Genomic DNA, 26,519 nt, shown 5'->3' on the forward strand with positions numbered 1-26,519 from the left:
CAAAACATACAAATACAAACAGCAAAAGCCAAACTGCTGCTGTAGTCCTCTCATGGAGCTGCAGCTGCACTGAAAAGCTTCTTAGCATGATTTACCTGCTGAAATAAAATTGTCATAAATAAAACATATAATGTTAAATACTTTGTGTTTTTGTGCCACGGTGCTTTGTACGCCTGAGCATTGCAGCCATAGATCTTCTTTTCTTTCCTCTTCAACATGCCGTCAAGATCCTCATCGTCATGGTGACGTGCCTGTGGCTCCTGGGCTTGGCGCGCCGCGTCCTCAGGTTTCTGCTGATGCATCAGGCTCTGTGCTAACCTAAACCTGTACCTGTGGAGTTTTAGAACTCAATTAAAGGCTGAGCAACACAAGCTTGTTAACGCTCAGATTTTTAGTAAATACAGCTCAGCTGCAAGCATTAAACAATCCGCCGTGTGTGTGTGTGTGTGTGTGTGTGTGTGTGTGTGTGTGTGTGTGTGTGTGTGTGTGTTATACTGCTGAGCAACTGGTGGTTGCAACAAAAGACTATCATTTAAATATTTCATCACACGACTGATAATACTGTATCAACCATCAGCTCAGCCACTTTGTCTTTTATTACCTGCAGAAAATGTAATGTTTCCATCAAAATCACTCCAACCCAGTGCCTTTGGTTGTTCACTGGTGCCTCACAGACGTGATTCTTTAGACTTGTGTGTTTGTGTTGTGTTGTGTTTACTAAAATGAAAGAAGGCATGACAGCAGGAAAATGCAGCCTGTTATCTTCCTTCTTAAGATTCAAAAGACATTTTAAGCAACAACTTAACTGACTTCAAACTTGGATTACTTTCTGTTCAAGGGCCATAAGTAACAACTTTTTAAAAATGTCGTCTAGGAACAAATATCTGCATCTGAATATGTGTGAAGCTGCAGGCAATCGACACATTTCTGCCACTGGAAGTTTTGCAATCAGAGCCAAACTCTTGGTTACACAGCACACACCTAACTACACATGAAGTCAAGTTTGTCCTCGCTGCTCAAGATGCTTTCGGTTTGTGAGGAGCCCTGTGAGAGCTGTGGTGTGAGGAGAGGATACCAGAGCTCAGCTTCGGATCGGCAGCCTCCATCCCAGCATCCGGAGCCGAGGCTGGGCTCTGTGCTGTCGCATGTCAACAATCACCAAGCAATATTTTTACCTTCACATGGTGTGAGTTCAATAAACTTTATTTGAGATGATCAAAAGGCTTATCTGGGCATAGATGTACAACCTGTAGAGTTTTAACACCTGTACATGGATTGTTAGTTACACAAATCATAGAAAAATTGCCCCAAAATTTTAGAGTAAATCTGGAATCCCTTTTCTTGTGTAAGCTGTATTTGTTGTCCCATCCCTCCTTTTGAAACATGGTCCTTCCCATGTTTCAATTTACCATAATTAGGAGAATGAAGAAAAGAAAAAAGTTAGGTACGTTTTCTTTTGGGCAATATCAGCTCTGCCGAAAAGATAATGTGCAGAGCTGATATTGGGTTAGGTTTGCTGTAAATCTGTGCTAAGAGATGAAGTTAGTGTGGTTGTCATGTTAATCCTGTGGTCTGGTTCTATATTGTGTTTAACTCCTGGCTTTGCGACTGCATCCACACTGTAATAAAATAAGCTCCACAGTTACAAACAGCTGTAGTTTATGGCAGTAATAAGACATTCAGCCACAAGTTTGTGATGTGCAATGGATTTCCCTGAATCAGTTAAAAACTATTGTTTCCATAATGTGTCTAAAATCATGTATCACCCCATGTGTTTGCCTGTGTTCTGTGATCGCTACATGGCCTACTTGATTTTAACTGGTGTCCAGGTTGCGTGATGTCGAATTGTCCACAAAGACCTTCAGGTTAGAGTTGGCGAGCGGTGCGTCCTCTAGGTCAGGTCTGGGTGAACAGGCTGCTATAAAATCATGTGGTTAACCATCTGCTGCTGTGGGTTTAACACAGTCTACACCGAGTCTACTAAAAAGTCAACCTGTTTTCCTAATGTGGCAGGTCTATGTTAGTAGTGGATGAACTCAGCATTTGGTAGCAAGTGTTTTTGTAAAGTTTTTCATTTTTAACAGTGATGAGCGATATGGCCATGTTTATGAGTGTTAGCTGCTCTCATTGCATGTGTGTGTGTTAGTAGGTGGGTTAATGCATTCTCTGTCTGTCTGCTGTCTGCCTCTCCTGCAATCCTGCAGCAGTTCATAGTTGTGAGATGTACATTGTCAGCAGTAGGCCTACTCAGTACTTTATATGGCCCCACCTGTTTGTATGCATGGCTGACAATGCCAGGGCTCCTAAAAAGACGATGGTTGGATGTCCTGGAGGATCTCCTCGCAGACCTGGACCAGGGCATGCAACACTCCATGCCAGCTGGTGGAGGTAATGCAACATTTTATTATTTGCCAACCGCGAATAAAAAAAGCTGGCAAGAAGAAGGAAGACCGTAGCCAGCCATATATTAATCAGTATTACAGTTATGTCCAAATCTACACAGATGCATCAAAGAATACAGCCAACCAAAGCGGGATAGCATTTACTGTTCCTGAATTTAGTATCAAAGTAAGGAAAAGGACCAGTGACTGGCGAAGGTTTTACAAAATCCAAAGGAAAACAGGAGAAATGAGAAGCACAGGAAGGAACAGGAGAGAGGCGAAGGTTATAGCTCAACTTAGATTTGGACACATTGGTTTGAATAACACGTTGCTTTTAATAGAGAAATACCGTACAGGGGAGTGTGACTGCAGTAGAGAACAGGAAACAATAGAACATGTTTTAATGCATTGTCAGAAATATGATGCTGAAAGAAGACAACTGATCAAAAAGCTTGAAAGTCAAACTGGTTGATTTATTTCGTAAGAACTCGAGAAGTGAAAGTTATAAGGTCATATTTTGGTTTTTAAGGCAGACTAATTTGTTCGGGAGGATTTGATTTTTTTTTCCATTTCAGTCCACACTCCTCACCAGTTGGTGGCGGTAATGCACCATTTTGCTGTTTGCCAACCGCCAATAAACAATATAAAGAAGAAGAAGCCTGGCGGTTTCTCTTCAGGCAGTTGTGCGGTCAACTGCAGTCGAGGGTCCTTCTATTGGAGGTGACATTCAGTCGGCTAGCAGAGACGGGGAATAGTTAACATCACAAACGCCTCAAAATGGCACAGGCAGTGCAGAAGTTGGTTGCTAAAGTACCCACCCTGGTTAACGGTAAGCTAGTCTGTTATTTGGACGGGTCCATTAGTGGAGGCTGAGGTAGGCAGTTTTCTCCTCGGTGAGAAGACTTCAATAGGCCGACGCTGTCAGCTACACTGTGACCCGGGCGTCAGTTGAATGAAGCAGGTGTAACGTTAACTGACGCTTTCAGACGTAGGAGGCCTTTGACGTTGATATGCTGTGTTTTTGTTGTTTTGGCATGTGTTGTGGCTAAGCAGGTACACAGGTTTATATGATTTGCTCTCAGCAAACACAATCCGCGTAGCTGATGGCTAACGCTACCTGCTAACATCTCAGAAGCTCTGCAGCTAGGATGGCGAATCGATAGCAGCATTTAATTTTCTCTCTTTCTTTCAGCCGCTGTCACCTACTCCAAACCTCGCCTGGCAAACTTTTGGTACTATGCGCGTGTTGAACTTGTCCCACCTGCCCCCGCTGAAATCCCTAAAGCCATCGAGGGGGCCACAAACATCATCAAGGGGTTCCAGACGGGACGTCTCGGTCAAACCACAGTAAAGGTACGCGTATTAATCTAAGACACAGGTCACTGTTGTTCATGTAAAAACAACAACAAAAAACACGTCCACGTCTTCTTTTTTTTTAAATTAAACCTGCGGCCGTGGTCGTGTACCTTAACCACAGGCAGATGTCACATTATTAATTCCAACCAAAGCCTCTTGTGCTGACTTTACATCGTCTCAGGTCTGTCATCTCCTGGATTCATTAACAAAGCAGTAGCTGTAGGACATTATAAAATAAAGACAAGTTGCTAGCTTCTGATAGTAAAGAAAATGTCTTTGAGACTGTGTGGGCAAATTGTTGTCTTAAGAAAATATTTCTCAGTGTGAACAGTCAGGATTATTATAAAAGCTGTGGTTGTACACACAGTAATGCACTGAATTTAGTGTGCGAGTGTACATGGATGAGGACAAACTTGAAAGTTTTTAACACAGCCTTTAGTCGTTTGTTGTTGTGTTTTATCTCTCACACGTCTCCTGAGCAAATCCAGTCAATTCTTCTTTGGCAAATCTCTCAAGCTTCTCCAAATGTAATGATTTCAGTTCACCCCCACAGATTTTCAGTAGCATTCACATTAGGCCAGTCAGTAATGTTCACTTTGGTCTTCAGGGGAAAATTCTTCACCAGGAGCAACGTGTGTTTTGGGTCGTAGTCCTGTTGGAAGAAGAAGCAGCAGAGACGTAAACCCAGTTTTGCTGCTGACTACTTTTCTTTCAAAATCTTAACATATCCGTCTTTCTTCATGATTCCCTCCACAATGATAAGATTTCCATCCCCACAGCATAATACTCCCACCAACATGCTTCACTGTGGGGACAGTGTTCTTGGGTTGTACACGTCTGCTGTCTTTCTCCAAACATCAGCAGCTTGTCTGTAACCATAGTATCGTCTCATCTGACCAACAGACATGCTACAGTATGCATAATCTTCTCCAGGTTGTCTTTAGTATCTTCAGTCTGGCTTGAAGTGTCTCTTCTGCAGAAGTGGCGTTTTGGTCTGCAGCCTCAAAGTGCGCTCCCGTGCAGGGTTTCAGTGATTGCACTACAGTTCCAGACTTGGCTACATCATTAACTTATGTCCTGGCAGTTGTTCTGTGGTCTTGAGACTCTTCTTACTAATGTTCCTTCCAGACTCCTGGAAATCTTTTGCTTCCTACCTGTGGCAGGCTTTTGAACTTGTTGATAATACTTCTCAGTTGCTCTGTAATGCTGTGAGAACTTGGCATGTGTTGATTTTAAAGCTGAGCGTTACAGAGTTCATTCATTGCACAGCAGTAGTTTGTGCTATGGCTAAATGAAAAGTTTCCTTTTTCAGGAGGAGGATGGTAATAAGTCTGCTATTGTGTGCAAATAGTAATAATTAATGTTTTCTAAAGAGAAGTGGTGTGTTTAGAAACGCCTTAATCTGCTTTTAAAATAAGAAAAAGCACCTGTGATGTGATGCTATAATTTTGATCACTGTGTGTCGTACAGGAAATGTTAATTCAGTATTTCATTAGCGAGTTCCTTCGTCATATTAGTAATTACTGACAGAAATGGATCAAATTATGAATTAGCCTGTGAAATACATCTTAAACCTGTAATTATCCAGAGCAGCAAATAAAATGTTTTTGAATTTCAGGTTGTGTGTGAATTCTAATCCTGTACTTTTGATGTTACTTCTAATGCAAATCAAACCTGTGTCCTTGCTTCCTCACAGGATGCTTTAAGGAACGGGCTGGTGGCCACCGAGGTGCTGATGTGGTTCTACATTGGAGAGTGCATTGGCAAAGGAGGCATCGTGGGCTACAATGTCTAAATTTTGGACTTTAAAGCATTTTTTTTTCTTTTGAGCATTGTATGCTCAACCTACTCTATGAAATATGGGAACCAGTAAAGCTGTTTGTTGTGTTAAAAAAAAAATCTGTTTTTGACTCATTAATTTAACCTTAATATTGAATTAATCTGCAGGTTTACTACAAAATGTTATTCCTCTGCTCAAAGCTGAGTTGAACGTGTGTAATCATCGTTACTGTTGCTGTCAGTAGGATTGTGCAAAAACTACCAACATGAAATCATGTGTTGTACTATAACTATTCTGCTGTAGATAAGTGCTGCAAAATTAAAGTACTTATCTGCTAAATGTGAACAATCGATGCGCTTTCCACTGCCAATCAAACGTTCATGCAGCACATTTAACATTCATGCAGACACTCGCTCCGATGGATGCATCAGGGGCAGCTCACGGTTCAAGTGGACTGGATGATGGTCCAAATGGGAGACGGGCTGTGCTGCTGCCCCACTTTAAAGGACTGCGTTTAAATTGGGCTGTATTGTATTTTCTGATTATATGGTGGATTTTTAACATCAAGTCTGAGCAGAATAGTGTCACTGATAGGCTGAGTCCTTTTTTTTTCTCTTACGGTTTAGTTCTTACATTCAACCAGCAGAGGGAGCTGTGTGTCAATACTGCACAGCTCCCTCTGTGTAGTTTGAGATTTCAAAGGATGATGTGGAACATACTGCTAGTATTCAACATAAGACACACACACCATTTCTAATCCAGTAATGCATTTACATTTGGTGATCCTGTCTCATTTGGTCCAGTTCTGCACACGGCTCACAGTACCAAGACAAAGCTCTGTTCATTTATGAGTTCTTTATTTAAATGCATCAATGTTGTTACAAAACAATTCTCTCTTTGATAGCAATTATACTCTGGCTGTCCATTATCTAAGTAAACATACACAAAATTAAATAAGGGTTAGTTCAAGTGGAAAAACTCATGTGACGACCTTTAGATAATATCACAACACGACCAAATGAAATGACAGCATTCTTGGAATAGTAGTGAAATTATAACAATGCACCTTCATAGTACTCATACCTGCTGTAGGAGTGCAGTTTTAAAAATAATTATTCAATATCAATAGTGAACAACGTAATGACATCAAAAAACTGACATTGTTAGCTTTGGGTAAATCTGTAGATGCAAATTATCAGCTAAAATGTTTAAACACTTCAGTATGTTATCATATTACCCAGCACATATCATCAGACGCCAAATAGGATAACACTTCTCTTTTCTTGTGTGACTATGCAGGAATTGTGTATTTCAATAATACATATATATGTATATATATATATATATATATATTTGTTAAACTGCCATGAGAATATGATTTGACAGCCACATTCAAAGCTTAATACATGTTGTGATGTGTGGTGTTCAAAAAAAGTGTATACACATTTGGAAGAAGCATCATAAACCTTAAAAAATAAGCTGTGAGACAGTTTTATAATGGTTGCAAAAATAGATATTCCAAAAGCACTGGTGTATATTCGCAGAAATCTTTTTAAAACAGAGCTCAAATGTCAGCGTTCACTTGACGTTGCAGATCCTGACTGACGTTCCGACTCCAAAGCCCGGATAGAGGGGCTCGACAAATTTAGTCTCAAACCTGTGCAGGAGGGTCATGGCGTTGCCTATGCTGTAAAATGCCAACACCCCTGCAGTGTGATCCAGGTACACGCCTATCCGCGGGGAGTGAGGACCATTGGCAGGCTTGTCCACGCGGTTGTGCCACGCTGAGTAACCGGAGTCAGAACAAAGCAGACTCCAGGATTTGTCGTTATAGCCCAGCAGACAGAGCGAACCTTTGCCCTTTCGACTGATGCTCTTATAGGCCACTCCGATGGAGAACTCCCCGCTCCACTCGATCTCCCAGTAGAAGCGGCCACCAGATAGAGCTTCTCGGCACAGCACCTGGGCAAAGCTATCAAACCTCTCTGAGTTGTCTCCGTAGGGCTGCAGCTCCCTGGTGCGGCTAACTTTCCTGCTGTTCTCAGAGATGCTAAGCTCCTTGTAGGCCGTGTTATGATCTAATTTCAGTTGGCAGAAGTCTGAAGAAGGAAAGACAACATTGTTTACACGGTTTTGAATTGGATTCAATGTAGAGTTTTTAAAAGTTGAGCCTAATGTAGCCTAATTGCTGCAGAACAGAGCAGTGATCCTCAAATGCATGTGTGGTGCACCTCTGAAATATCTATGCTATACATGAATTTAAAAAATATCAGTCATAAAATTCCTAAAACAGCTACACTGACTTAGATCCAGTAAAAATGCAGTTTTTTACAAAGTGTTTGTCAGTTACAGATTTATTGTTTCATAACCTGCACGTTGATAGCACAGCGCTGTACTGCTGCATTTTACCTTTTCATAGAAGTCAAATGTCCTTTGCTGCTTTGAGGCTATTTAGCTCAGAACATATTTCAAAAGTGCTGCCTTATACTATAACTAATACGAGAGAAATGATTAAGGATATTAACCTCCAGCAAGAGATTTCTGTGCCATAAAAAAGTCAATGAGTAAAACGCATTTTCCTGAGATGGAGTACAAGTAAAGTAGCACGCTGCAGTAAAATACAAACTAAAAAAAGTAGAAAAAATGAATACTTGAGTACAAGTTATGTTCCAGAACAACTTACATTTCAGAAAATCAGCTCTGGTCTTTGGCTCTGGAGGAGTGTTGTCCACTGTCATTTCTTTGCCTGCACATGAAATATCTCTTTGTTAGGTCAAGGTGAACGTCATGCGCCCACACAAATGCCTGTAATTCTTTCGCTGGTGTGGTTTTGGAGTGGTTTTTAACTCGGGAACATATTCTGCGACCGCCTTTTTGTCCTCAACCACATGGATAATAATTAACCTCTGGCGGTTATAAATTGCTATAGGAGGCTCACCTCTGCTCCTTCTGTCCAACGTTCGACTCTCTGTAGTGTAAACCGGGACCTCATTCACTGTAAAGTAGAACATATGCAGGTTAGAAACCTGGACGTTTTACTCTTTGTGTTCAACATTACATTTGTGCTGCTCACACCTGACTTGGAAATCCTGAGCAGCTCCTCTCTGCCAAACTCCTCGAGGCGCTCCTTAATCTCAGCCACAGCTTTCCTGACAGCCGCGAAGGAGAAGTCGGGGTTCACGGTCACTCTGGGTATGAAGCCGTCATCAGTGGGGGTGCAGAGGTAGTTGAAGTTCTAGTGCAAACATGAGAGCCAATGAGAAATTTGAGGTAGTGTCACATGGACGGTGACACGTGGGTGCCTGGGTTCTCAACACTGTGAGTGTTATATTATGGAAATGTATTGATCTGCCCAATTTTTTAAAAAGGGCTCAATATTTCTTCACGGTGTCATCGTTAATCACTTATTAATAAGTATCCTATTAGCCTGATATGACAGTTAACCTTAATGTCAACTGTTGACACAGTTTCTTTAAGGCTGCGTGTTACCTGCAGGAAGTGGATGTGGTCCTCAGTGCTGTACAGCTGCTTGAGGCCAGACTCCTTTTTCTTCAGCTCATCAATCTCTTGTTCCAGACGCTCGATCAAAGCCTCGGATTGGCTGAAAGCAGCCTTCTCATTGATTCCAATCAGCTTGCTCACCTCTGACCTCATCCTCTCAATGGAGCGTATCATATCCTCAAACATCTTCTGGCTCTCCACCATGGCTCTGTGGGCTGAGTTCTGGGCAAAGCAAGCAGGATGTCATTGCTTTACAGCCTGATCTTCATCAGCCTGAACTAAACAATCTCGGGAGACTGATCTTGCTTTGTGTAGAAACTGATCTGGTTGTTTGAGGCCTTACCTTGAGGGAATCCACCGCAGTCTTGAGCTCCTCCAGCTCCTTCACCCTCTCCTGGCATTTTTGTTTAATCTCAGCTTGGGAGACTCCCAAAAGTTTCTGCAGAATAAAGGAGTATTACAGAGACATCCGTTTCAAGAATTTCCCAACCATTTGTGCTTATGCTCATGCTGTGCTCAACGCAGCTGAATGTTGTGTATGTTTTTAAAAAAGTTATACCAAATGTAAAGCCTGCAAACATCCTTTCTCATCACGGAGTATCTGGTGTGGCCCTGTGGCGTACTTAATAAGCCCCTCTCAAAGATCTTCTTAATACATCCCGCTTTTATCTCAGAGGGAGAGGGGAAAACAATCTTTGGAGGAATTCTGGCCATGTCAGGAATGTGAATCTACCAGCGTCTGACTTTTAAAGAGACGTTTCAAGGTGCACGCAGCGCTGACATGCAGAATAGAAGGCTTCTAATTCAGCTTTTACTCGAGCCCACCAACCCATTCTTCAAGATAAGCTTGAGGAATGTGGGGAATCTAGGGAGGGGGAAATCAACAGGAGAGGGGGAGGGGAGACAGAGCGGGAGATGGAGTGAGATGTGTTGGACTCAGGTTGTAAATCTTTAGATGAGAGAAACCAGACTCCCCGCGATGTAAAGCCAACAGTGGGATAAAATATGGGTTTATGGCGGCACAGAACTCCTTTAGCCTGCATTCATGTCAGCTGTAAAAGCACTCCCTGATTACTCACACGACCGCAGCTGCTACATTACAGTATCTATTGACATTCATGTCTATCCCACATTGTGTTACAGGCAAAGTGAGTCATTTGAATGCACATTGCTCACAGAGATTGAATGTAGGTGTAGAGTGCCTGCACTCCCTGACATTCCTGCACCGCTGCACGCTCACTCCCACAGGTGGGAACCAGCGCAGCAGAAAGAAGGCTGCAGTTTCTGTGTATTTATCCCACAGCTGGATCACCGCATTTTCTGGAAAGCCACTTTCACCGGCGACGCCTGTAAGACACGCCTCCGGCCTGTGTCCAGCTAATCACAGGGCTGGATTTGTTTTGGCGGCTGTGAACGCTCGCCAGGGTTGCTGATAGCCTTGGTGAAATGGGTCAAAGTACAATCACCAGTCGCAGTTCAGGGGAAGGAATTGAGAAAAACAGCCTGTTTGCTTTAGCTCAAGTTATTCCAGAGAGGATGTGTTCCTAACCTATGAAAGAAAACATTCAGCGTGCGGTCTCTCTCACTTGGTCTTTGTCTGTTAAAAGGAGGCATCAACAGACACTGAAAGTTATTCTTACCTGCTTCTCGCCCCTCTCTGCCTCAGCAGACACGATGTCATGGCCCCTGTGCTCGCTGACTGTGCAGATGGCACAGATACACATTTGATCTGTGCGACAGAAGAGCTCCAGGGACTTCTGGTGCTGTGGGCAGATCTTCCTGTCCAAGTTCCCTAACTCGTCCACAAGCTTGTGCCTCTTGAACGTGGTTGATTCATAGTGTGGCTTCAAGTGCTTTTCGCAGTAGGATGCCAGGCAGTTGAGGCAGGACTTAACAGCCTTTAATTTCTTCCCGATGCAGAAGTCACAGGGCACGTCGTTTGATCCGGCAAAGACGCTCCCCTGGGACGTGCTGAGGTTGAGGTTCAGACCGCTCTTCTTGATCTTCTCAGCCACCATGCTCAGAGTGGCGTTGGGCCTCAGTACAGGCCTCTGGGTGAATGTGATCTTACACTGGGGACAAATGTAAATCCCTGTGTAGTCAGCTTCATTCCAGTAGCCACTGATGCAGTCCATACAGAAGCTGTGGCCGCAGGGGATAGCCACAGGGTCCCTCAGTAGGTTCTGACACAGAGAGCAGCTGAAGTAGTCTGGAGAGGTGTGATCAGCCATTGTGGTGGACTCCAAACAGTCAGCCCTGGAGAAACAGTCAGGGAGAATGCCAAAAGGAGATAGGGATTTCGTCGAGTGTGCCTGTAAGCCCGCCCTCAAGAGTGTGGTACAGCCTGCCAGAGACAGGACCTACTTGTATTTCTAAATTCCAAAAGGTTATTGATTGAAAGCAGGCAAGGCCCTCCCCCGTCCTGTGAGTACATCGAGCCCTGCCCAGTTCAGATAAGCAGGTTGAACAAGGAGGGAGAGGAAAAAAGAGCAAAGGAGAGAAGGCGGGCAGACAGGAGTGCAGAGAGAGAGCGGAGTGAAATACAGAGAGAATGAATGAAATGTAAAACACCAAAGTCGTGACAATAAATGTACAAGAAATTATTTCCATTTCCCTGCAGCTTCCTCTTCTTTCACTCTGATTTCTCATGTGGCTCATCTGCGGGTGAGCTGCGCACACACTTCTTGGCAGCTGCATTTCCACCTATTGTTGTCCCACAGAATCGCCATTGTCTTAAACCGGTTATAGTCCGACAAACATACATGCAGCCTAAGGTACTGAAGGAATTTCAGGGACCACCCAATAAACAAACACGCACACACACGGTTTGAGAATGACCTCAAACGTCTCTGCTCACATCTTTCATCAGAGAAACACTCATTTAAAAGTTGTAATATTTGTTCTGTAACTGGCCCGACTAGTCTGTTCACTCGTACGTGGCCGTTTGTATCTGCAGATATGTGGCTGGTTTCTGTTTTTGAGTGGTAAGAAAACATTCATGTGTCAAACCATGAAGGGAAACATAAACGCATGGGTGCAAATACTCAAACAGGCGCATTCCTGTCGTGTCCAGGTGTTGTTGCGGTAGATGTCTCGCATAGTTGTGTACATATTTCACTCGAGTTACGTGGCAGTGCAAAATGTCCCCCTCATAATTCCTGCATGTATTACTGTTTAGAACAAAGCAGGGGAAGAACTCCTGAGGTGACCCTGACTCTGTCCACAGCGTGAAGTGTCTGCTGACATCACCGGCCTCTCATTAGCATTTCAATTAGGCCTAATCTACTCCTACTTACACTAGTGTCCAATTCACAGACATGTTTCCTGCTTGAAATTACATTGAAAGTACACATTGTTAAAAAAAGAAATACAAACACTCTTTGAACACTGTTTGAAATTAGCTTCAAATAAAATTGTGCAATGTATGTTTGCCTGATCTGCAATCACGTGGCAGAGTAATCTTAAGCTTGTAAAAGGTACATTTGCTCCACCTTCAATTCATATCTTGCATTACTTCATACACTGGGTAGTTTCACCTCTCCGTATTTGGTCAGGTTTCTGATAAGCCAGTTTTCCTTCCTTCCTCCAGAGTAAAGGGAGCATTGTGCTTACAGATTAACCACCTGTTTTTGGAGAGCACGACTGCCAAAGGGAAAAAATCTTTGAGTCAAAGTTTTAAATGAGAGTGCTTGTTAGAAGAGTGAAAGCTTAACAGCACAAGTTTGGTCAAATGTATCCCGTGCTCTGAGGAAGCCAGTCTGAAGCATAACAGTGTTTACAGTCAGTTTTATTAAGATTTGAGCAGACGCCCACTTTAAAGAGTAGCAGGCTTGTTATCAGGCTGTTTTCTCCAACAAAGCAGACCGAAACTCCGCAGTCATCCACAGTCATATATAGTCCAAGTTCAAGGGGAAAGGTCACCCTTTATTAAAGTGCAGCGAGCATGGTTTCTTCAAGGTGAGCGCAGGAGAGCTCAAATGGCTGTTTGATCAAAGGAAACGAGTGAAATGAGCGCTTAAAAAGGAAGAAAGATTTAAAGAAAAGTGAAAATGCAGGAATCGGTCATCAGTGCATACACAAGATTTCAGTGAAAAAGACTGTTGCAAGATTCAGAAGAAATGTTGCTTGACAGGATGCATAACTCAGATAGGGGATGATCCAAAACGTATAACAGCGTTCAAAGTGTCTAACAGCTCGTTCTGGGGCTCAGAACTGCATTCCCGTGTTTTTTCATTTGTTGTGGTAAAGATAAGGATGTAGAGTTAAAAAAAAGACAATGTGCACATCCTTTGTTATTGTTATAATATAAATATTTGGTTTGCTCGAAAGTGAGACCTGAAAAAATGAAGGGAACGGTATCAAATCCTTACACTAACGATCATTGTTAGGCGCTATTTTAGGTCGTGATGCAGCCAGCAGCGAGCCACGTCAAGAACATCAGCAGAACGTAACACTGGAGTCGGGGGGGGGGGGGGGGGGGTGTCTGTGGCCACCACCAGCAAAGCCTCGTTGTTGTCTTGTTGTTGCCTCTTCAGTGAACCTGCCAAAGGACGTGCAACAGACTCACAATGATTTATGCTCCCTAACCGGGCACACTGACATCCTCAGAGCTGAACTTTGTGTTATGGTGCTTGAGAGTCTTCTTAATGTTTTTGACCAACGCGGAAAAAACTGAATCACAAAGTCAGAGAACTTCAAAAGAAGCTAAGATCTCAGCACTCTCTGTTTCTACAACACACCCCTGTAGGGAGAGGTCGAGTCACATGGAAGGAATAAACTCTGACAGATGCTTATTTGACCTTTTTGCTGCTATCATTGTGTTTGCTGGAACTGGATAACGGGCGTATGAAAAAACAAAACTATGCACAGATGACAAAGTGAAATATCGTTCGTCTCGTAGCTCCAGACAGTTTTTCTCCTCCAAAAAATAAAACAAAGAATTTTTTTGTTTTATGAAAACGAAATCAGAAAACAGAAAATCTGTGTGAAAATCTGCCATCAGTCCTGACATGCTTTTTATTGCATCACTAGCAGTTCTGTTGTCAGTTTAAAAGGGTGTGTTGCGTGTCACTGGCATGTAATCAGATTACAAACAGATGAGCAGTGTTACAGAACACAAGTTACACAAGTTACAGAAGTTACAGACTGTCCTAAAATGATTCAGCATATAATAAGAAATGAAACTTAAAGAAATCATATGAAAAGTATCTATATTAACTTTACCCTAAACTAACGCTGACTTTAAATAAGTTATGTTAATTGCAGTGAACAGTGATGGAAATCCTTTCAATGTCAGTGAACTTGAAATAAAATAAGTAACTTTTACAAACCAGAGATTACATAAAGATATTTGTGATGTTTTATTCCAATATCAGTTCACAAAGTCCCAGTGAATCACTTCCAGTGAAGAGTGCAGCCACAGCCAGTGCAGTTTTGGGTTAAATGCTACGTTTGGTCATACATGTCAGCTGCAGTTACTGTTGTTCACGGCAGACCCTCTAATGCCCGGCACTCTGTTTGGACCCTGCTGCCTCTCACACAATGGAATCTTTTAAGCAGGCTTTCTTGGCCCTTCTGTTATCTCGGCTATCAAGTGTAGTTGCATTCCTATCTGACACTGAAACTCCATCTTGGCCGGGAGGCGTGTTTGCAATAAAGTAAAATATACAGAGGAAAGGATTTTGTGTGTGTGCAGAAGATGATACATTATTAAATACTTTAGCTTTTTATTGGTAGAAACTTTTACAGTTGAGTTCATGTATATATAACAGAAGCTCAGCTCATGAGAACTGTGGCATCCTGTCAGAGGAAATCAGTGGCAATGCAAAGTAAACACGGTTAATAATTAACTGGTCACAGGTGAAGTCAACTTTGCAGCACTTTGGCAAATCCAACAGATTGAATCTGACCAGAGCTCGCAGAATGGTTCATTTGGGAAGGTTTTACTCACTCATTTACAATTTATGCCATTTTATTTATTTTATTATTACACAAAATATGGAAAAAAAAGTCAGTTTATGCTGTGAATTTAGTGGGACTCACTGCATGCCCAGAGAGAAGAGCCTGTCTCCAAGAAATCTTTAACACGCAGCATTTAGGATTCCCTGAGATGTGTAATACACCTGTTTTATATTTTTTCTTTCACTTCTGTTAAAAAACAAATAATGCTTTTGTTCCTATAAATATTACTTGGTATCCTTTGATTACACATTATTCCTGCTCAAAATTTTCTATCTTAGTTTAGGCCTTTTGTTTTTTTCATAGTGTCAAAATGTAATAAATGGAAATTACAACTCTTTGGATCAAAACTCGTATCTTCAGATCACACATATCATTCATTCTCTCAGCATTCTGTAACACATGGACGTACTCATTATGTCCTTTTCTTTCTCCGCCCTTGTTTTACTGGTTTCGGCTTAACCTGTTTATCCTCCCTCTCTGTTTACTCTATATAAGTTGCACCCGTACTACCTGTGCAGTCACTTTGCCACAGTGCTGACACAAGTGAGGCTCTGACTTCACGTCATCTTCTCTGCGTTAGAGGGAAAAGAAGCAAACTGTCTCCATGTCTTTTGACCAAGACACCTGCTACCTTTGTAAGGAATATCTCAGGGACCCTGTGTCCATCCCATGTGGCCACGTATTCTGCTCCATCTGCCTGAAGACATACTGGGATCATGCTGAACACACCGGCTCGTTCAACTGCCCGGAGTGCAGGGTTTCCTACAGCAAGAGGCCAACTCCGAGGCGCGTCGGAGGCTCAAGGAACTCTACGCTCCAACGCAACTCGGAGTCCTTTCCGCCTCCACCTCCATCCCCCGACTACAACGTCGCTGGACCCCAGGATGTAGGTTGTGACATCTGCGTTGGCAAGAAGCACAAAGCCGTCAAGTCCTGCCTGATGTGTCTGGCGCACTACTGCGAGAAGCACCTGAAGCCCCACTATGAGTCAGCCACCTTTAAGAGGCACAAGCTGGTGGATGAAATCGGCCACCTGGACAGGCAGATCTGCCCGCAGCATCAGAAGGGTCTGGAGCTGTTCTGTCGCACCGACCAGATGTGTATCTGCGTGCTGTGCACGGTGAAAGAACACAAAGGCCACGACATGGTGTCAGCTGAGCAGGAGAGATCTGAGGAACAGGTAGGCAACGCACACTCGTACCTGTCCTCCTTTGGATCAATAATAACGCTAAAAAGTGTGACAAATAAGGGTAAAATATTCTGTATTAAAGCTGTAACACGGTGCACTACAGCAGTTAAAGGGTGGGGAGCAAAGAATGAAAGAGCAGCGAACAATAGACGCCCATTCATGCAAACAAAGATAAAGGTGTTGGCGTCCAGTGAACCTGGACTCCTGAACTTAAAAGCCAAACATTTAAGCAAATTTTTTTAGATGATTTAATATATTTGAGTTACTTGTACGTAAAACTCTTGTCATAATAATCATCAATGTTTCAACTGTCTCATAGCAACGGCTGGGTGCCACCCAGGCTGAGATCCAGGAGAGGATTCACGATCGCCTGAAGCAGATGGAGGAACTGAAACACGCGGTGGACTCTCTCAAGGTTTGTGCCACAGTCACCGTCATTATCATCCATCAGACAGATGTGAGCACTCTGACCACTACAGGCTGAGCGGAAACTCACATCAGCCAACAGCACTGACAGCATTCCTTCTTCTAAGTGTGTCATCGTAAAAACCAATGTGACACCAGTTCACCTTATGACACACTCCAATGTCTCCTGTGCAGAACTCAGCCCAGAGGGCGCTTCAGGAATGTGAGAAGATGTTTGGTGACATGATGCGCTCCATTGAGAGGATGCAGCAAGAGATGGCAAAGCTGATATCCTCCAACAAGCGGGCAGCACTCAACAATGCAGAGAGCCATCTGGAGCGTCTGAGTCACGAGATCGCTGACCTGAAGGCGAGAGACAACGAGATCACCCAGCTGTCTCGCACCGAGGACCACATCCACTTCATCCAGGTAACTGGCAGCCGCCAAACCGGCTCAGGAAGGCGTGCTCATAAAGATAAAAATATAATCTGATACAACATAATCAGTGTCATTTTACTTTTATATTGTTATTAGAGTTACCACATGCTGATAGCACAAACAGAGGCCGAGGAGCTGCCGTCGGTGAGCGTCAACCCGTACTTCTCCTTCGGCCCGGTGACCAAAGCAGTCTCTGAGCTGAAACAGCAACTGAATGAATCCAGCAATGACGAACTGGTTAAGGTAGCCAAGACAGGTGAGCGTGAAGACAGCACTGACGTCTCGATGTCCACAGAACAGATGCAGCAGGGAATCTGACTGCTGCAGTCTGATGTTGCTTTAATCTCACTGTGTTATTTCAAACATATGAAGAAAGCACGATGACTGAACCTTTTTTTCTGTATTTGCAGTTAACAAAATGACCTTCTGTGAACTGGAGGATTCCAAAAAGAAACAATATCAATCAATAAAAAGTGAGTCAGTCTTTCAAGAACATCATTTCACAACTTGCTCATACACACAACAATGAATGAGGGCGGGAACAACATTAGCACAGAGTCAGACTTAGTCCCTAAAGCCAGAAGATGTGGTACTAAGAAATGATGTTGAGTCATAATGCTCAGGCTTTTCATCATCTGGCCCTGTTTCCTCATTTCTTTCCATTCTCCTGTCAGATTGCTTTAGAAGTTCTGCTGAGGTCACTCAGCTGCCTCACTGTGAAATGTTTACCTTGATCAGAAATGTCAACCTAACAGGTTACACTCACCTCTAGAACAGAAGTGTTTGCCTGATCACTGATAGTGTGCCAGCGTGAACGAGAACATGACCTCCTGCACACATATTAGTTGTTCAGGTGCAGCACATTAAAAAACTGCTGACACACAACTCTGTCTCATTTTCTGTGTGTTTCCTCTCACAGGTGACGAAGCTCCCGTGTACAAGTCTATGCCAGTCAAGGAGCCTCAGTACAGGGAGGACTTCCTGAGATGTGAGTCTCTGCTCTGATCCACACAGTTCACTGTTCTCTCTGCTCAATTCACTGCATGACGCAAATTAGATGCTGACAAGGTTCTCTGTCAGACCCTGTGGCTGACCACAAAATCTGCACTCAGAAGCTACTGTTAGTCCTACAGTGTTGACAGAGGTTGGGACTGATTCAGTGCAAATATTGCACAGCTATGTCATTTTTACTTAAGCTGCATTTTAACCTCCTGCAACCTGAGCTCTTGTTTGGGATGCATTTTTCATTTCTCCAAATTTTCTCGAAGCCAATAAGTTAAAAAAAAAAAGAAGCATCGCCTTTGAACAGAAACGTTTTTTTTAATATATAAATATATTAAAAAGTATGTCCTCGATAGAGAGACAGTGGGTTTGCTTTGCAGCATAACACAATATAGTTTTATGGTCATTATTAACAGAGAATAAAACATTTATTTTGTAAGATGAAGTGTAAGTCTAAATGTAATGTTCCCATACGAGGACACAGGGTCTCAGGAGGTTAATCCAGCTTTCAACTGAGATCTTTGGGGGCTCAAAACTTTAGCACTGGGAAAAACTGCATAGTCATTGACTCACGTCACAGCTGAAAAAAGGTCTTTGCTAGCTGGAATTCTGTTTGTGGTCAAACTCACAAACAGTGTTTGATACCTTTGGCATTCCAGATCATAGGCCGGGCAGATCTAGCCGAGGGCATCGGGTGTCCCACCAACTGTGACCTGCAGAGGTGGAGGTACACAGCAGTCAGGTGACTATTCTGATTTCCGTGTCCAGCCAGAGGGTCTCTTGCTTTTCCTTCAAAGTGTGTTTTGCAGAAGTTAATTAAAATTCTACCGCAGTGAGTAGAAGTTTAACTGAGATGTTAATGACGTTCTGCTGCTGCATTGGAGTGGGGTGCTTCAGCTGCTGTAGGACAGATGCTTTGGCTTTATTTGCTTTCCTCATTTACATTTATCCCAGAGTGATTTAAGTTAAGCACTTCCTCTTGTTGAGTAAACAATGAACTTATCTTCCACCCATCTTTAGATGCTTGCCAGCTCACTCTGGACCAAAACACAGCCTACAGACAGCTTTACTTGTCACGAGGGAACAGAAAAGCTGCCCTCAAGAGAGACCCCCAGTCCTACCCTGACAGCCCTGCCAGGTTCGACTCTCTACCCCAGGTCTTGTGTAAGGAGCCCCTCTCTGGAGGCACCTACTACTGGGAGGTAGACTGGAGTGGGGAGGGGGCTTCCATCGGCATCGCCTACAAAGGCATCAAGAGATCAGGCTACGGTGACAGCTGCCGCATTGGCTACAACCGCAAGTCATGGAGCCTTTTCTGCTCTGATTCCAGCTACTCAGCCCGCCACAACAAGGACCAGCAAGAGGTCAGCGCGCCCTACTCCTCCCGCATCGGCGTTTTCCTGGATCACGCCGGGGGTACTCTCTCATTCTACACTGTTGGGGAAACCATGTCTCTAATCCACCGCTTTAAGGTCTCCTTTAGTGAACCTGTCTATCCAGGCTTCTGGGTTTGGTATGAGTCAGCCATTACCATTATCCAGCTGTGATTAAGTAACACATATCCAAAGATCAGTGGGTGTGGATGACGCAAAGCACTGCTGTTGTATGTATATATGCTTTTGTTCCCCCCCCCCCCCCCCCCCCCTTTTTTTTTTCTTTCTAATATTAGATCGTTGTCTTGTTTGCTATCCAATATGTGCTGATGGGGGAAACGATGCTTGATGAACAAATATTCAGCAAATCAACACGTGTTCAGTGTAAAATTAGTTGTAGAAAGTCAATGAACATTTACTAATTCAGAAATAATATAGTATATGCATATTTACAGTATAATTCAAAATAATGAACCTTGTACAATGTGATGACCATTTGTGATATTATGCTTTTTTTTATCAAATAAACTTTTGGTAACAAGCATGAGCTGTGATGTGGATATTTTCTCTCTCTCATTTCTTCTACGATGACGAGCTTCCTAACTCACTCTTCAAGCTAATCAGCTCTAAGCCAGATCTGTAAGATCTTTAAAAGGCAGACATTTCCTGCCATTAGCAACATCACTCACAGTGCAATTATTTAATAAGCAAATGTAAAATAGACCCAGCTTTTAGTGTGGACTGGGAGGAGATGGTGTGTTTGTGTGTGTTTAAAGCACAGTGCTTTGAAAAGCAGCTGAGAGGTCAGCAAGGAACTCTACAGGAACAGGCGAGGTGTAACTGAAAGGTTTCTGTGATGCTTGAGACTCGTTAAGCTGAACGGAAGTATGACTTGTATGTATCTTTAAAAAGTTCTGAGTTAGGTTTTTTTTTAAATTTATTATTCATTTATTTATTTATTTATTTTGGTTTTGTTATCGAAGTTTAAAATGAAATAAAAATTGTTGATGATAAAAAAAAGTTCTGAGTTAGTGTAGCAACTCAGGAGCTGCAAAATTTACTATTTGAGTTCTACTTGATCAGCTTAGATGATAAAACTGCATCCAATCCAAGGTTTGCCCTTTTACCATGCAGCAGTCGCTCTGCTGTGATGTTTAAATAAAGCGACTTCAGTTTGTGGAATCTTAAGCCTGGGCCTTGAGGTGAAGCTTGAAAGGTCTAGTGGAGAGGATATGAAAACCCCTCCAGAAACCTTAAGATTAAAATCAGCAGGCAAGCTTCCCCATTGTTCAATAATACTGCAGTCTTGATTTGTAAGCTCTTAAAGTTACTTTTTGCAGATATGAAGCTGAGCTTGAGACAAAGACGACAATAAAAATCTCAAACTCATCTCCATAGTTTGGATAATAATATTTCTCAGTTTAAAAAAACGAAAGAGGTTTTTATACACAATAAGATGAATGAAGCGGAGCCTGTAGAAAGTTGAGGTTGGTGGTAGCAAACGTTTATCCTGCCTACTGCATCATCAATACTACTCTGTAAAAACTTTGGCTTCAACTTCGAAATTCTTTAATATAACTCGGGGGTCTTGCCACCTCTGGTGGACAAACGTCTGCAGTACTAAGTTTGAGCCGGTTTTTTTTTTTTTTATCGTGGCTGGTGACTGAAGTGAAAGCTTCCGCTGTTAACGTGTACAAACAGTAACTAAAACAGTGCAAAATGCTTCCTTGGCTGGTCCAGCTTACGTACAGTATGACATTGACATTTCTACAACATCTCAGTTCCGTAACCCAGCACATTACACCAGTAAATATTAAAGGTTTCCACGGACGGGCTATTTTGTTGCAAGAAGAAAAAGTAAAATGTGAAAATGGAGTTAAAGGGAGCCTAGCACACAGTTTAACCACTCTGGACTGAAACGGGTTACACAGATTCAAATGTCCATAATATAATCCAGGACACCGGTAAGGTTTCCTGCCACTCCCTGTAAGTCACAAGCTCGTGCTCTCATTTTACCATCGAGTCCATCGAGGTCAACCCAAACGTCCCCTAGCAGGAAAAAAAGAAATAAGAGAAGCGGTTTCTGTACGGACGCTTTTAATCTGCGCACCATCAGAAAGAAGCGCCGCATTCTCACATTTTCGCAAGTGTGGCTGCACAGGTGAGTGTTCATGCGATCAATATAAACAGTACTAACTCCAGGCTTTCACACCGTGGTGTTACAGGATGTGTCCTGAAAGATCATTCTTTCGTGTTCTGTCGAACATCACGTCTTCGTCTTGCTAAGCAGGAGTTACTCAAAGAAGAAAGCTTTGAATGGAGCTAGCTAATTTGCTAACATAACATTAGCTGGCGTTAGCATTACTTACCACTATCCTTTCTCTGTTTACTTGGCGCCAAACGAGATTTGTGGATTTCGTGTACCACGTTATTAAATCTGTGTTATGGCGATACCAGAGCTTTCCGTTGCTAATATGAAAAAGTGAAAATGGGAAGAATAAAAAGCCTTAGAAACTAGGCTAACGTAATGCTAACACTGTTCTTACTCTGTTGTGGCATGCGCTCAACTCTGTCACTATGACAACCAACTGACCAGGACGGGCTCTTTAAACTGTTAATTGTTTGACAATCTAACTACTTAATGTTGTGGTAGTCTTAATGGTTTTGTTTTTTAACATTTATTTAATAGTGACTGGATTGTACGTCGTTAAAACGTCAGTAGAAATATTTGAACCTCTTTCTGGAGCTAATTTTTTTTTATTTATCTATTGTTTGACATTCTGACATAGAGTGGGATACTCTGAAGGTCTAATACTGCGAAATGCCTGTTTTTAAATTTAAAAGTAGTGGTAGGGAACCGGGCAGGATCACTTTATAGTGTCTAATGAATGATTTGTCTGCTTTTAATACAGATGGCAACTACAAAGGTTCCAGAGGTTCGTGACATCACACGAATCGAGAGAATTGGTATGACTGAGACCCGGAAACACATGATGATTGGTTACTGTGTGATAGTGCAAATGGTACCTGCTTTTTTTTCTTTCTTTTTTTTACTTCCTGTGACTCACATTATTTTATCTGTTTTCACCTTGTGTTTAGGCGCACATTCTCACATTCGTGGCCTTGGATTGGATGATGCTTTGGAACCAAGACAGGTAGCGTTAAGTCGTTAAATGCCTTTTTTCTCTCTTTCTTAAGGGACATGTAAAGGATTTGTGACTTAAATATTCTGTGTCTGTGTAGAGGAGATGTGCCTTTTATATGTCTATGTTCAATTCCAGGTGTCTCAGGGGATGGTTGGCCAGCTGGCCTCCCGTCGAGCCGCAGGAGTCATCTTGGAGATGATCAAAGATGGACACATTGCTGGCAGGGCAGTACTGATTGCTGGCCAGCCTGGCACAGGAAAGACTGCAATTGCTATGGGTAAGATCTCCACTGGAAGCTTCCAGAACATAATATCAGCCCCAGCTAGAAGATATATTGGTTGCTTGGATTGATGGAATTGGCTTAGGGTACATTTTTGTTGCTCCCAGCTTGATTGGCAGAGTGTAGGTTCGGCTGAGACTTTGTTTTTGATTTTTGGGGGGGGGGGGTTTCCAATGCAGGCATCGCCCAGTCTCTTGGCCCTGATACACCCTTTACAGCACTGGCTGGTAGTGAGATCTTCTCCCTGGAGATGAGCAAGACTGAGGCACTTAGCCAAGCTTTTAGAAAAGCCATCGGAGTAAGGATCAAGTGAGTGAGCAAATGCTGTAATAGGGTTTGGTAAATCTTCTCATAAGAAAAGAACTGCTATTAACTGTTTTTGTTTTTTTACAGAGAGGAGACGGAGATCATTGAAGGAGAGGTGGTCGAGATCCAGATTGACAGACCAGCCACAGGAACGGTGAGCAGCTTACACTCATAATATAGTTAACCCGGTCTTTTTATGTGGTTCTTTGGAAAGTGTTTTATTGGTCACACTAGGGTTGGGTGATATGTAAACATTTTCCAACCAACAATCGTCAGTCCAATAATCGACGATGGGCGACATATTCGCGCCTGCGCAGACTTTTTGATGGGCGGAGCAATGTAATCATGCTCGGACTGATTTGCGCGTTTACAACACAGAGGAAGTCCAAACATGGACGAACTAATTTCCCCCCAAAATTAGGGCTGTGGCGTTAACGTGTTAATCATCACGATTAACGCGATTAAAAATTTTTAACACGCTCAACCCATCTGGAGCGCAGAATGAACAAAATTTGGACAAACTGCCCGAAATGCGTTGACAGAGACATTTCAGGGATTTTGACTCGGTCTGCGCTCCAGATGGGTTACTTGTTAATCGCGTTAGTCATCACTAACACTGACAGCACTGAAAAAATATGAAGTCGCCAATTTGGGATTTTTAAACCAGATGAAAGGGGTGAGGATGTAACCAAAGCGGTGTGCGCTTGTGCAGACGTATAGTGCGAGCTAACTTGCATGAGCATGCACGTGTCCACCGTCTGGCTGAGTTTGCTAGGCTATCACCAGCTTCTGCAGCTTCATCAACAACCATTTGGGCGCACTCTGAGGAGGGGGCATGTGCTCGCAGATGAAAGAGGGTGCTGTTAAAACAGCGCTATTATTATTATTTTTTCTGCTTCTATTAGCTCCATCATTATTATCAAACTTACTCATGGGGAAATAAATAAATAAATCGCTCTTGTAAAAACGATCACCGATGGCTCAGCCTGTCGTCGATAATCGATATATTCGTCCAATCGCCCAACCCGAGTGTCACACCATTGGTAATGATAAAAGACAGACAGTACAGATTTCACATGTAGTTAAATGAACATGTAAACACTGTTGTAGATATAACACTATACTTTATATAACTTACTGAGAATTTTATGCCTTGGATCAGGGTGCAAAGGTGGGCAAGTTGACGCTAAAGACTACGGAGATGGAGACGATCTATGACTTGGGCAACAAGATGATTGACAGTTTGAGTAAAGAGAAGGTGCAAGCGGGGTAGGTGATCTTGTTACAGGACCTGTTATGTATGAAGTTTTACAGCATCACTCTCGTGTCTTCTGAGCTTTTCTTCTGCTTTTCTCTCAGAGATGTTATCACTATAGATAAAGCCACTGGAAAGATCACCAAGTTGGGGCGCTCTTTCACCAGAGCCAGAGACTACGATGCCATGGGAGCTCAGGTCTGTTGTCACAGCGCTAAGATCGTGCTGTTGTAACTCCACTGGAGATTTTCACACTAGGATGATTGCAGTATTTTAAAATCAATTTCTTTACCATCTTTTTAGACACAGTTTGTACAGTGTCCAGAGGGAGAGCTGCAGAAGAGAAAAGAGGTGGTCCACACAGTGTCGCTCCACGAGATCGATGTCATTAACAGTCGCACACAAGGCTTCCTGGCTCTTTTCTCTGGAGACACCGGAGAGATCAAGTCTGAAGTCCGCGAGCAGATTAATGCCAAAGTGTGTGAGTGGAGGGAAGAAGGAAAGGCCGAGATCATTCCAGGGGTAAGTTTTTTTTTATATGCTTCTATTTGCATTTCATGTGTTTCTTTTAAACGTTTCTCTCTTGGTTGTAGGTGTTATTTATTGATGAGGTGCATATGCTGGACATGGAGTGCTTTTCCTTCTTGAACCGTGCCCTGGAGAGTGACCTCTCCCCAGTTCTCATTATGGCCACCAACAGAGGCATCACTCGGTACCGTTTTTCCAAACCATACTGCTTTTAGTCAGCGTTCCGCTTCAGTAAAAGTAATACTGAATAATTTGGGTGTTTCGTTAGTAATGTGCTACTCGTTCATTTCCCTGCAGAATCCGTGGAACAAACTATCAGAGCCCTCACGGCATCCCCATCGATCTCCTTGATCGGCTGCTCATCATCGCCACCTCCCCTTACACCGAAAAAGAGACGAAGCAGATCCTGAAGATCCGGTAAAAACGCGTGTTCATAATTGGCTCGGCAGACGCTTCCATCTTCTGCCACAGATGAAATGTAAAGCTGCGTGTTTCCGTTTCAGGTGTGAGGAGGAGGATGTGGAGCTGAGCGAGGAGGCTCACACAGTCCTCACTCGTATTGGCATGGAAACGTCACTGCGCTACGCGATCCAGCTGATCAGCACCGCAGGACTGGTGTGTCGTAAACGCAAAGTAAGCTTGATGTGAACGAGCAGACTTCAGCAGCTGCATGTGTGTCACAGGAGTTTCTCCATTGTTTCTTAAGTGTGGTATTTCTTTAGTTTTGTTACGTTCACTCTGTTGGTGTCATTTGTGTTTGTTTTTTGCTTTGCAGGGCACAGAGGTTCAGGTAGAAGACATTAAAAGAGTTTACTCTCTGTTCCTGGATGAGGCCAGATCCTCTCAGTACATGAAGGAGTATCAGGATTCCTTCCTCTTTAATGAAACACGTGAGTTTGCTGTTCATCCTCTGTATCTCTGCTAATGTCAGGATTTCTTTGCCATCTCTCACAGATCAGCAGCTCCATTATGGTGCGTTCACACAAGCTTCAGTTAAACGCTGGTTTTTACCCCTTGTGGGAGTAATTAGTGTAGATTTTAGGTTTAGAAAACTAAAAGTGATCTGAGGAGAAAAACGCTACAATGTGACAAAGCGTTATTCCCAACTCAGTGCTGCAGTAGTGCTGGAAAAGAAGATGCTCTGTTTTCTTTCTGTGTAAATATGCAGGTTTGACATTACATGATGAACAGAGAGATATGTGTTCTTATGTTTCAGAAACAGCTGCTATGGACACCTCATAATGAAGACGATGCTTTCTTTTCCTCTTCTGTGAAGTTTTTTTTATGCTGTTCGCTGTCATCTAGTGTTGGTGTCGATTCACAACCGGAGTTCTTCCCAAATTTGAATTTAGCCTCTTGAATTAACTGAATTAGACCGGAGATGGACTTTAAACTGAGTGAAACCACAGAATTGTCCTTTATCTCCACACTGTTTAAATTCAAATCTTTTGGACTGAAATTCAATCGAATTTTGAAATGACCCCAGTTCTGTTCATCTCTGAGGCCTTGTGGCATGAATATCCATTCCTGAAGTGTTTGTTTTATGTTGTTGACCTTCACATGGTTTATTTTTATGAAAATAAGTAAACAAGCTTTTCTAAGCATATTGAGATTCTTT

General features: G+C 42.8%; 4 protein-coding genes across 4 annotated transcripts; 3 read left to right on the top strand and 1 right to left on the bottom strand.

Moving 5' to 3' along the window:
• The first annotated feature begins 3,058 nt into the window (after positions 1-3,058).
• On the top strand, positions 3,059-5,636 carry atp5l (ATP synthase, H+ transporting, mitochondrial F0 complex, subunit g). The gene is made up of 3 exons (XM_063486865.1): positions 3,059-3,210; positions 3,574-3,734; positions 5,434-5,636. The coding sequence occupies exons 1-3, from the start codon at positions 3,159-3,161 to the stop codon at positions 5,530-5,532; spliced, it is 312 nt and encodes a 103-aa protein (XP_063342935.1). The 5' UTR covers positions 3,059-3,158; the 3' UTR covers positions 5,533-5,636.
• A 119-nt stretch (positions 5,637-5,755) lies between these two features.
• Positions 5,756-11,593, bottom strand: ftr82 (finTRIM family, member 82). Its single transcript, XM_063486864.1, has 7 exons — positions 10,659-11,593; positions 9,362-9,457; positions 9,007-9,240; positions 8,593-8,752; positions 8,456-8,512; positions 8,201-8,263; positions 5,756-7,616 (listed from the first exon to the last, which is right to left on the bottom strand). Exons 1-7 carry the CDS (start codon positions 11,247-11,249, stop codon positions 7,096-7,098), a joined length of 1,722 nt encoding a protein of 573 aa, XP_063342934.1. The 5' UTR covers positions 11,250-11,593; the 3' UTR covers positions 5,756-7,095.
• A 3,990-nt stretch (positions 11,594-15,583) lies between these two features.
• ftr83 (finTRIM family, member 83) lies at positions 15,584-19,560 on the top strand. Its single transcript, XM_063487725.1, has 7 exons — positions 15,584-16,159; positions 16,488-16,583; positions 16,769-17,002; positions 17,108-17,267; positions 17,422-17,484; positions 17,931-17,999; positions 19,034-19,560. Exons 1-7 carry the CDS (start codon positions 15,584-15,586, stop codon positions 19,558-19,560), a joined length of 1,725 nt encoding a protein of 574 aa, XP_063343795.1.
• A 1,918-nt stretch (positions 19,561-21,478) lies between these two features.
• Positions 21,479-26,519, top strand: ruvbl2 (RuvB-like AAA ATPase 2). The gene is made up of 14 exons (XM_063486307.1): positions 21,479-21,547; positions 22,299-22,353; positions 22,486-22,541; positions 22,668-22,809; positions 22,992-23,121; positions 23,206-23,272; positions 24,281-24,387; positions 24,478-24,571; positions 24,677-24,895; positions 24,967-25,085; positions 25,199-25,318; positions 25,405-25,534; positions 25,677-25,791; positions 26,118-26,519. The coding sequence occupies exons 2-14, from the start codon at positions 22,299-22,301 to the stop codon at positions 26,141-26,143; spliced, it is 1,380 nt and encodes a 459-aa protein (XP_063342377.1). The 5' UTR covers positions 21,479-21,547; the 3' UTR covers positions 26,144-26,519.

Source organism: Pelmatolapia mariae, linkage group LG10_11 (genome assembly GCF_036321145.2).
Source record: "Pelmatolapia mariae isolate MD_Pm_ZW linkage group LG10_11, Pm_UMD_F_2, whole genome shotgun sequence".
NCBI lineage: Eukaryota > Metazoa > Chordata > Actinopteri > Cichliformes > Cichlidae > Pelmatolapia > Pelmatolapia mariae.

Coding starts and splice junctions, on each gene's coding strand:
- ftr83 (XM_063487725.1), top strand. CDS start 15,584: ATGTCTTTTGACCAAGACACCTGCTACCTTTGTAAGGAATATCTCAGG. Junction 16,584..16,768: donor ACGCGGTGGACTCTCTCAAG/GTTTGTGCCACA, acceptor TCTCCTGTGCAG/AACTCAGCCCAGAGGGCGCT. Junction 17,485..17,930: donor ACAATATCAATCAATAAAAA/GTGAGTCAGTCT, acceptor TTCCTCTCACAG/GTGACGAAGCTCCCGTGTAC.
- ruvbl2 (XM_063486307.1), top strand. CDS start 22,299: ATGGCAACTACAAAGGTTCCAGAGGTTCGTGACATCACACGAATCGAG. Junction 23,122..23,205: donor GCCATCGGAGTAAGGATCAA/GTGAGTGAGCAA, acceptor GTTTTTTTACAG/AGAGGAGACGGAGATCATTG. Junction 24,388..24,477: donor AAAGAGAAGGTGCAAGCGGG/GTAGGTGATCTT, acceptor CTTTTCTCTCAG/AGATGTTATCACTATAGATA.
- atp5l (XM_063486865.1), top strand. CDS start 3,159: ATGGCACAGGCAGTGCAGAAGTTGGTTGCTAAAGTACCCACCCTGGTT. Junction 3,211..3,573: donor AGTACCCACCCTGGTTAACG/GTAAGCTAGTCT, acceptor TCTTTCTTTCAG/CCGCTGTCACCTACTCCAAA. Junction 3,735..5,433: donor TCGGTCAAACCACAGTAAAG/GTACGCGTATTA, acceptor GCTTCCTCACAG/GATGCTTTAAGGAACGGGCT.
- ftr82 (XM_063486864.1), bottom strand. CDS start 11,249: ATGGCTGATCACACCTCTCCAGACTACTTCAGCTGCTCTCTGTGTCAG. Junction 9,458..10,658: donor CAGAGAGGGGCGAGAAGCAG/GTAAGAATAACT, acceptor TTTATTCTGCAG/AAACTTTTGGGAGTCTCCCA. Junction 8,753..9,006: donor ACCACATCCACTTCCTGCAG/GTAACACGCAGC, acceptor TGTTTGCACTAG/AACTTCAACTACCTCTGCAC.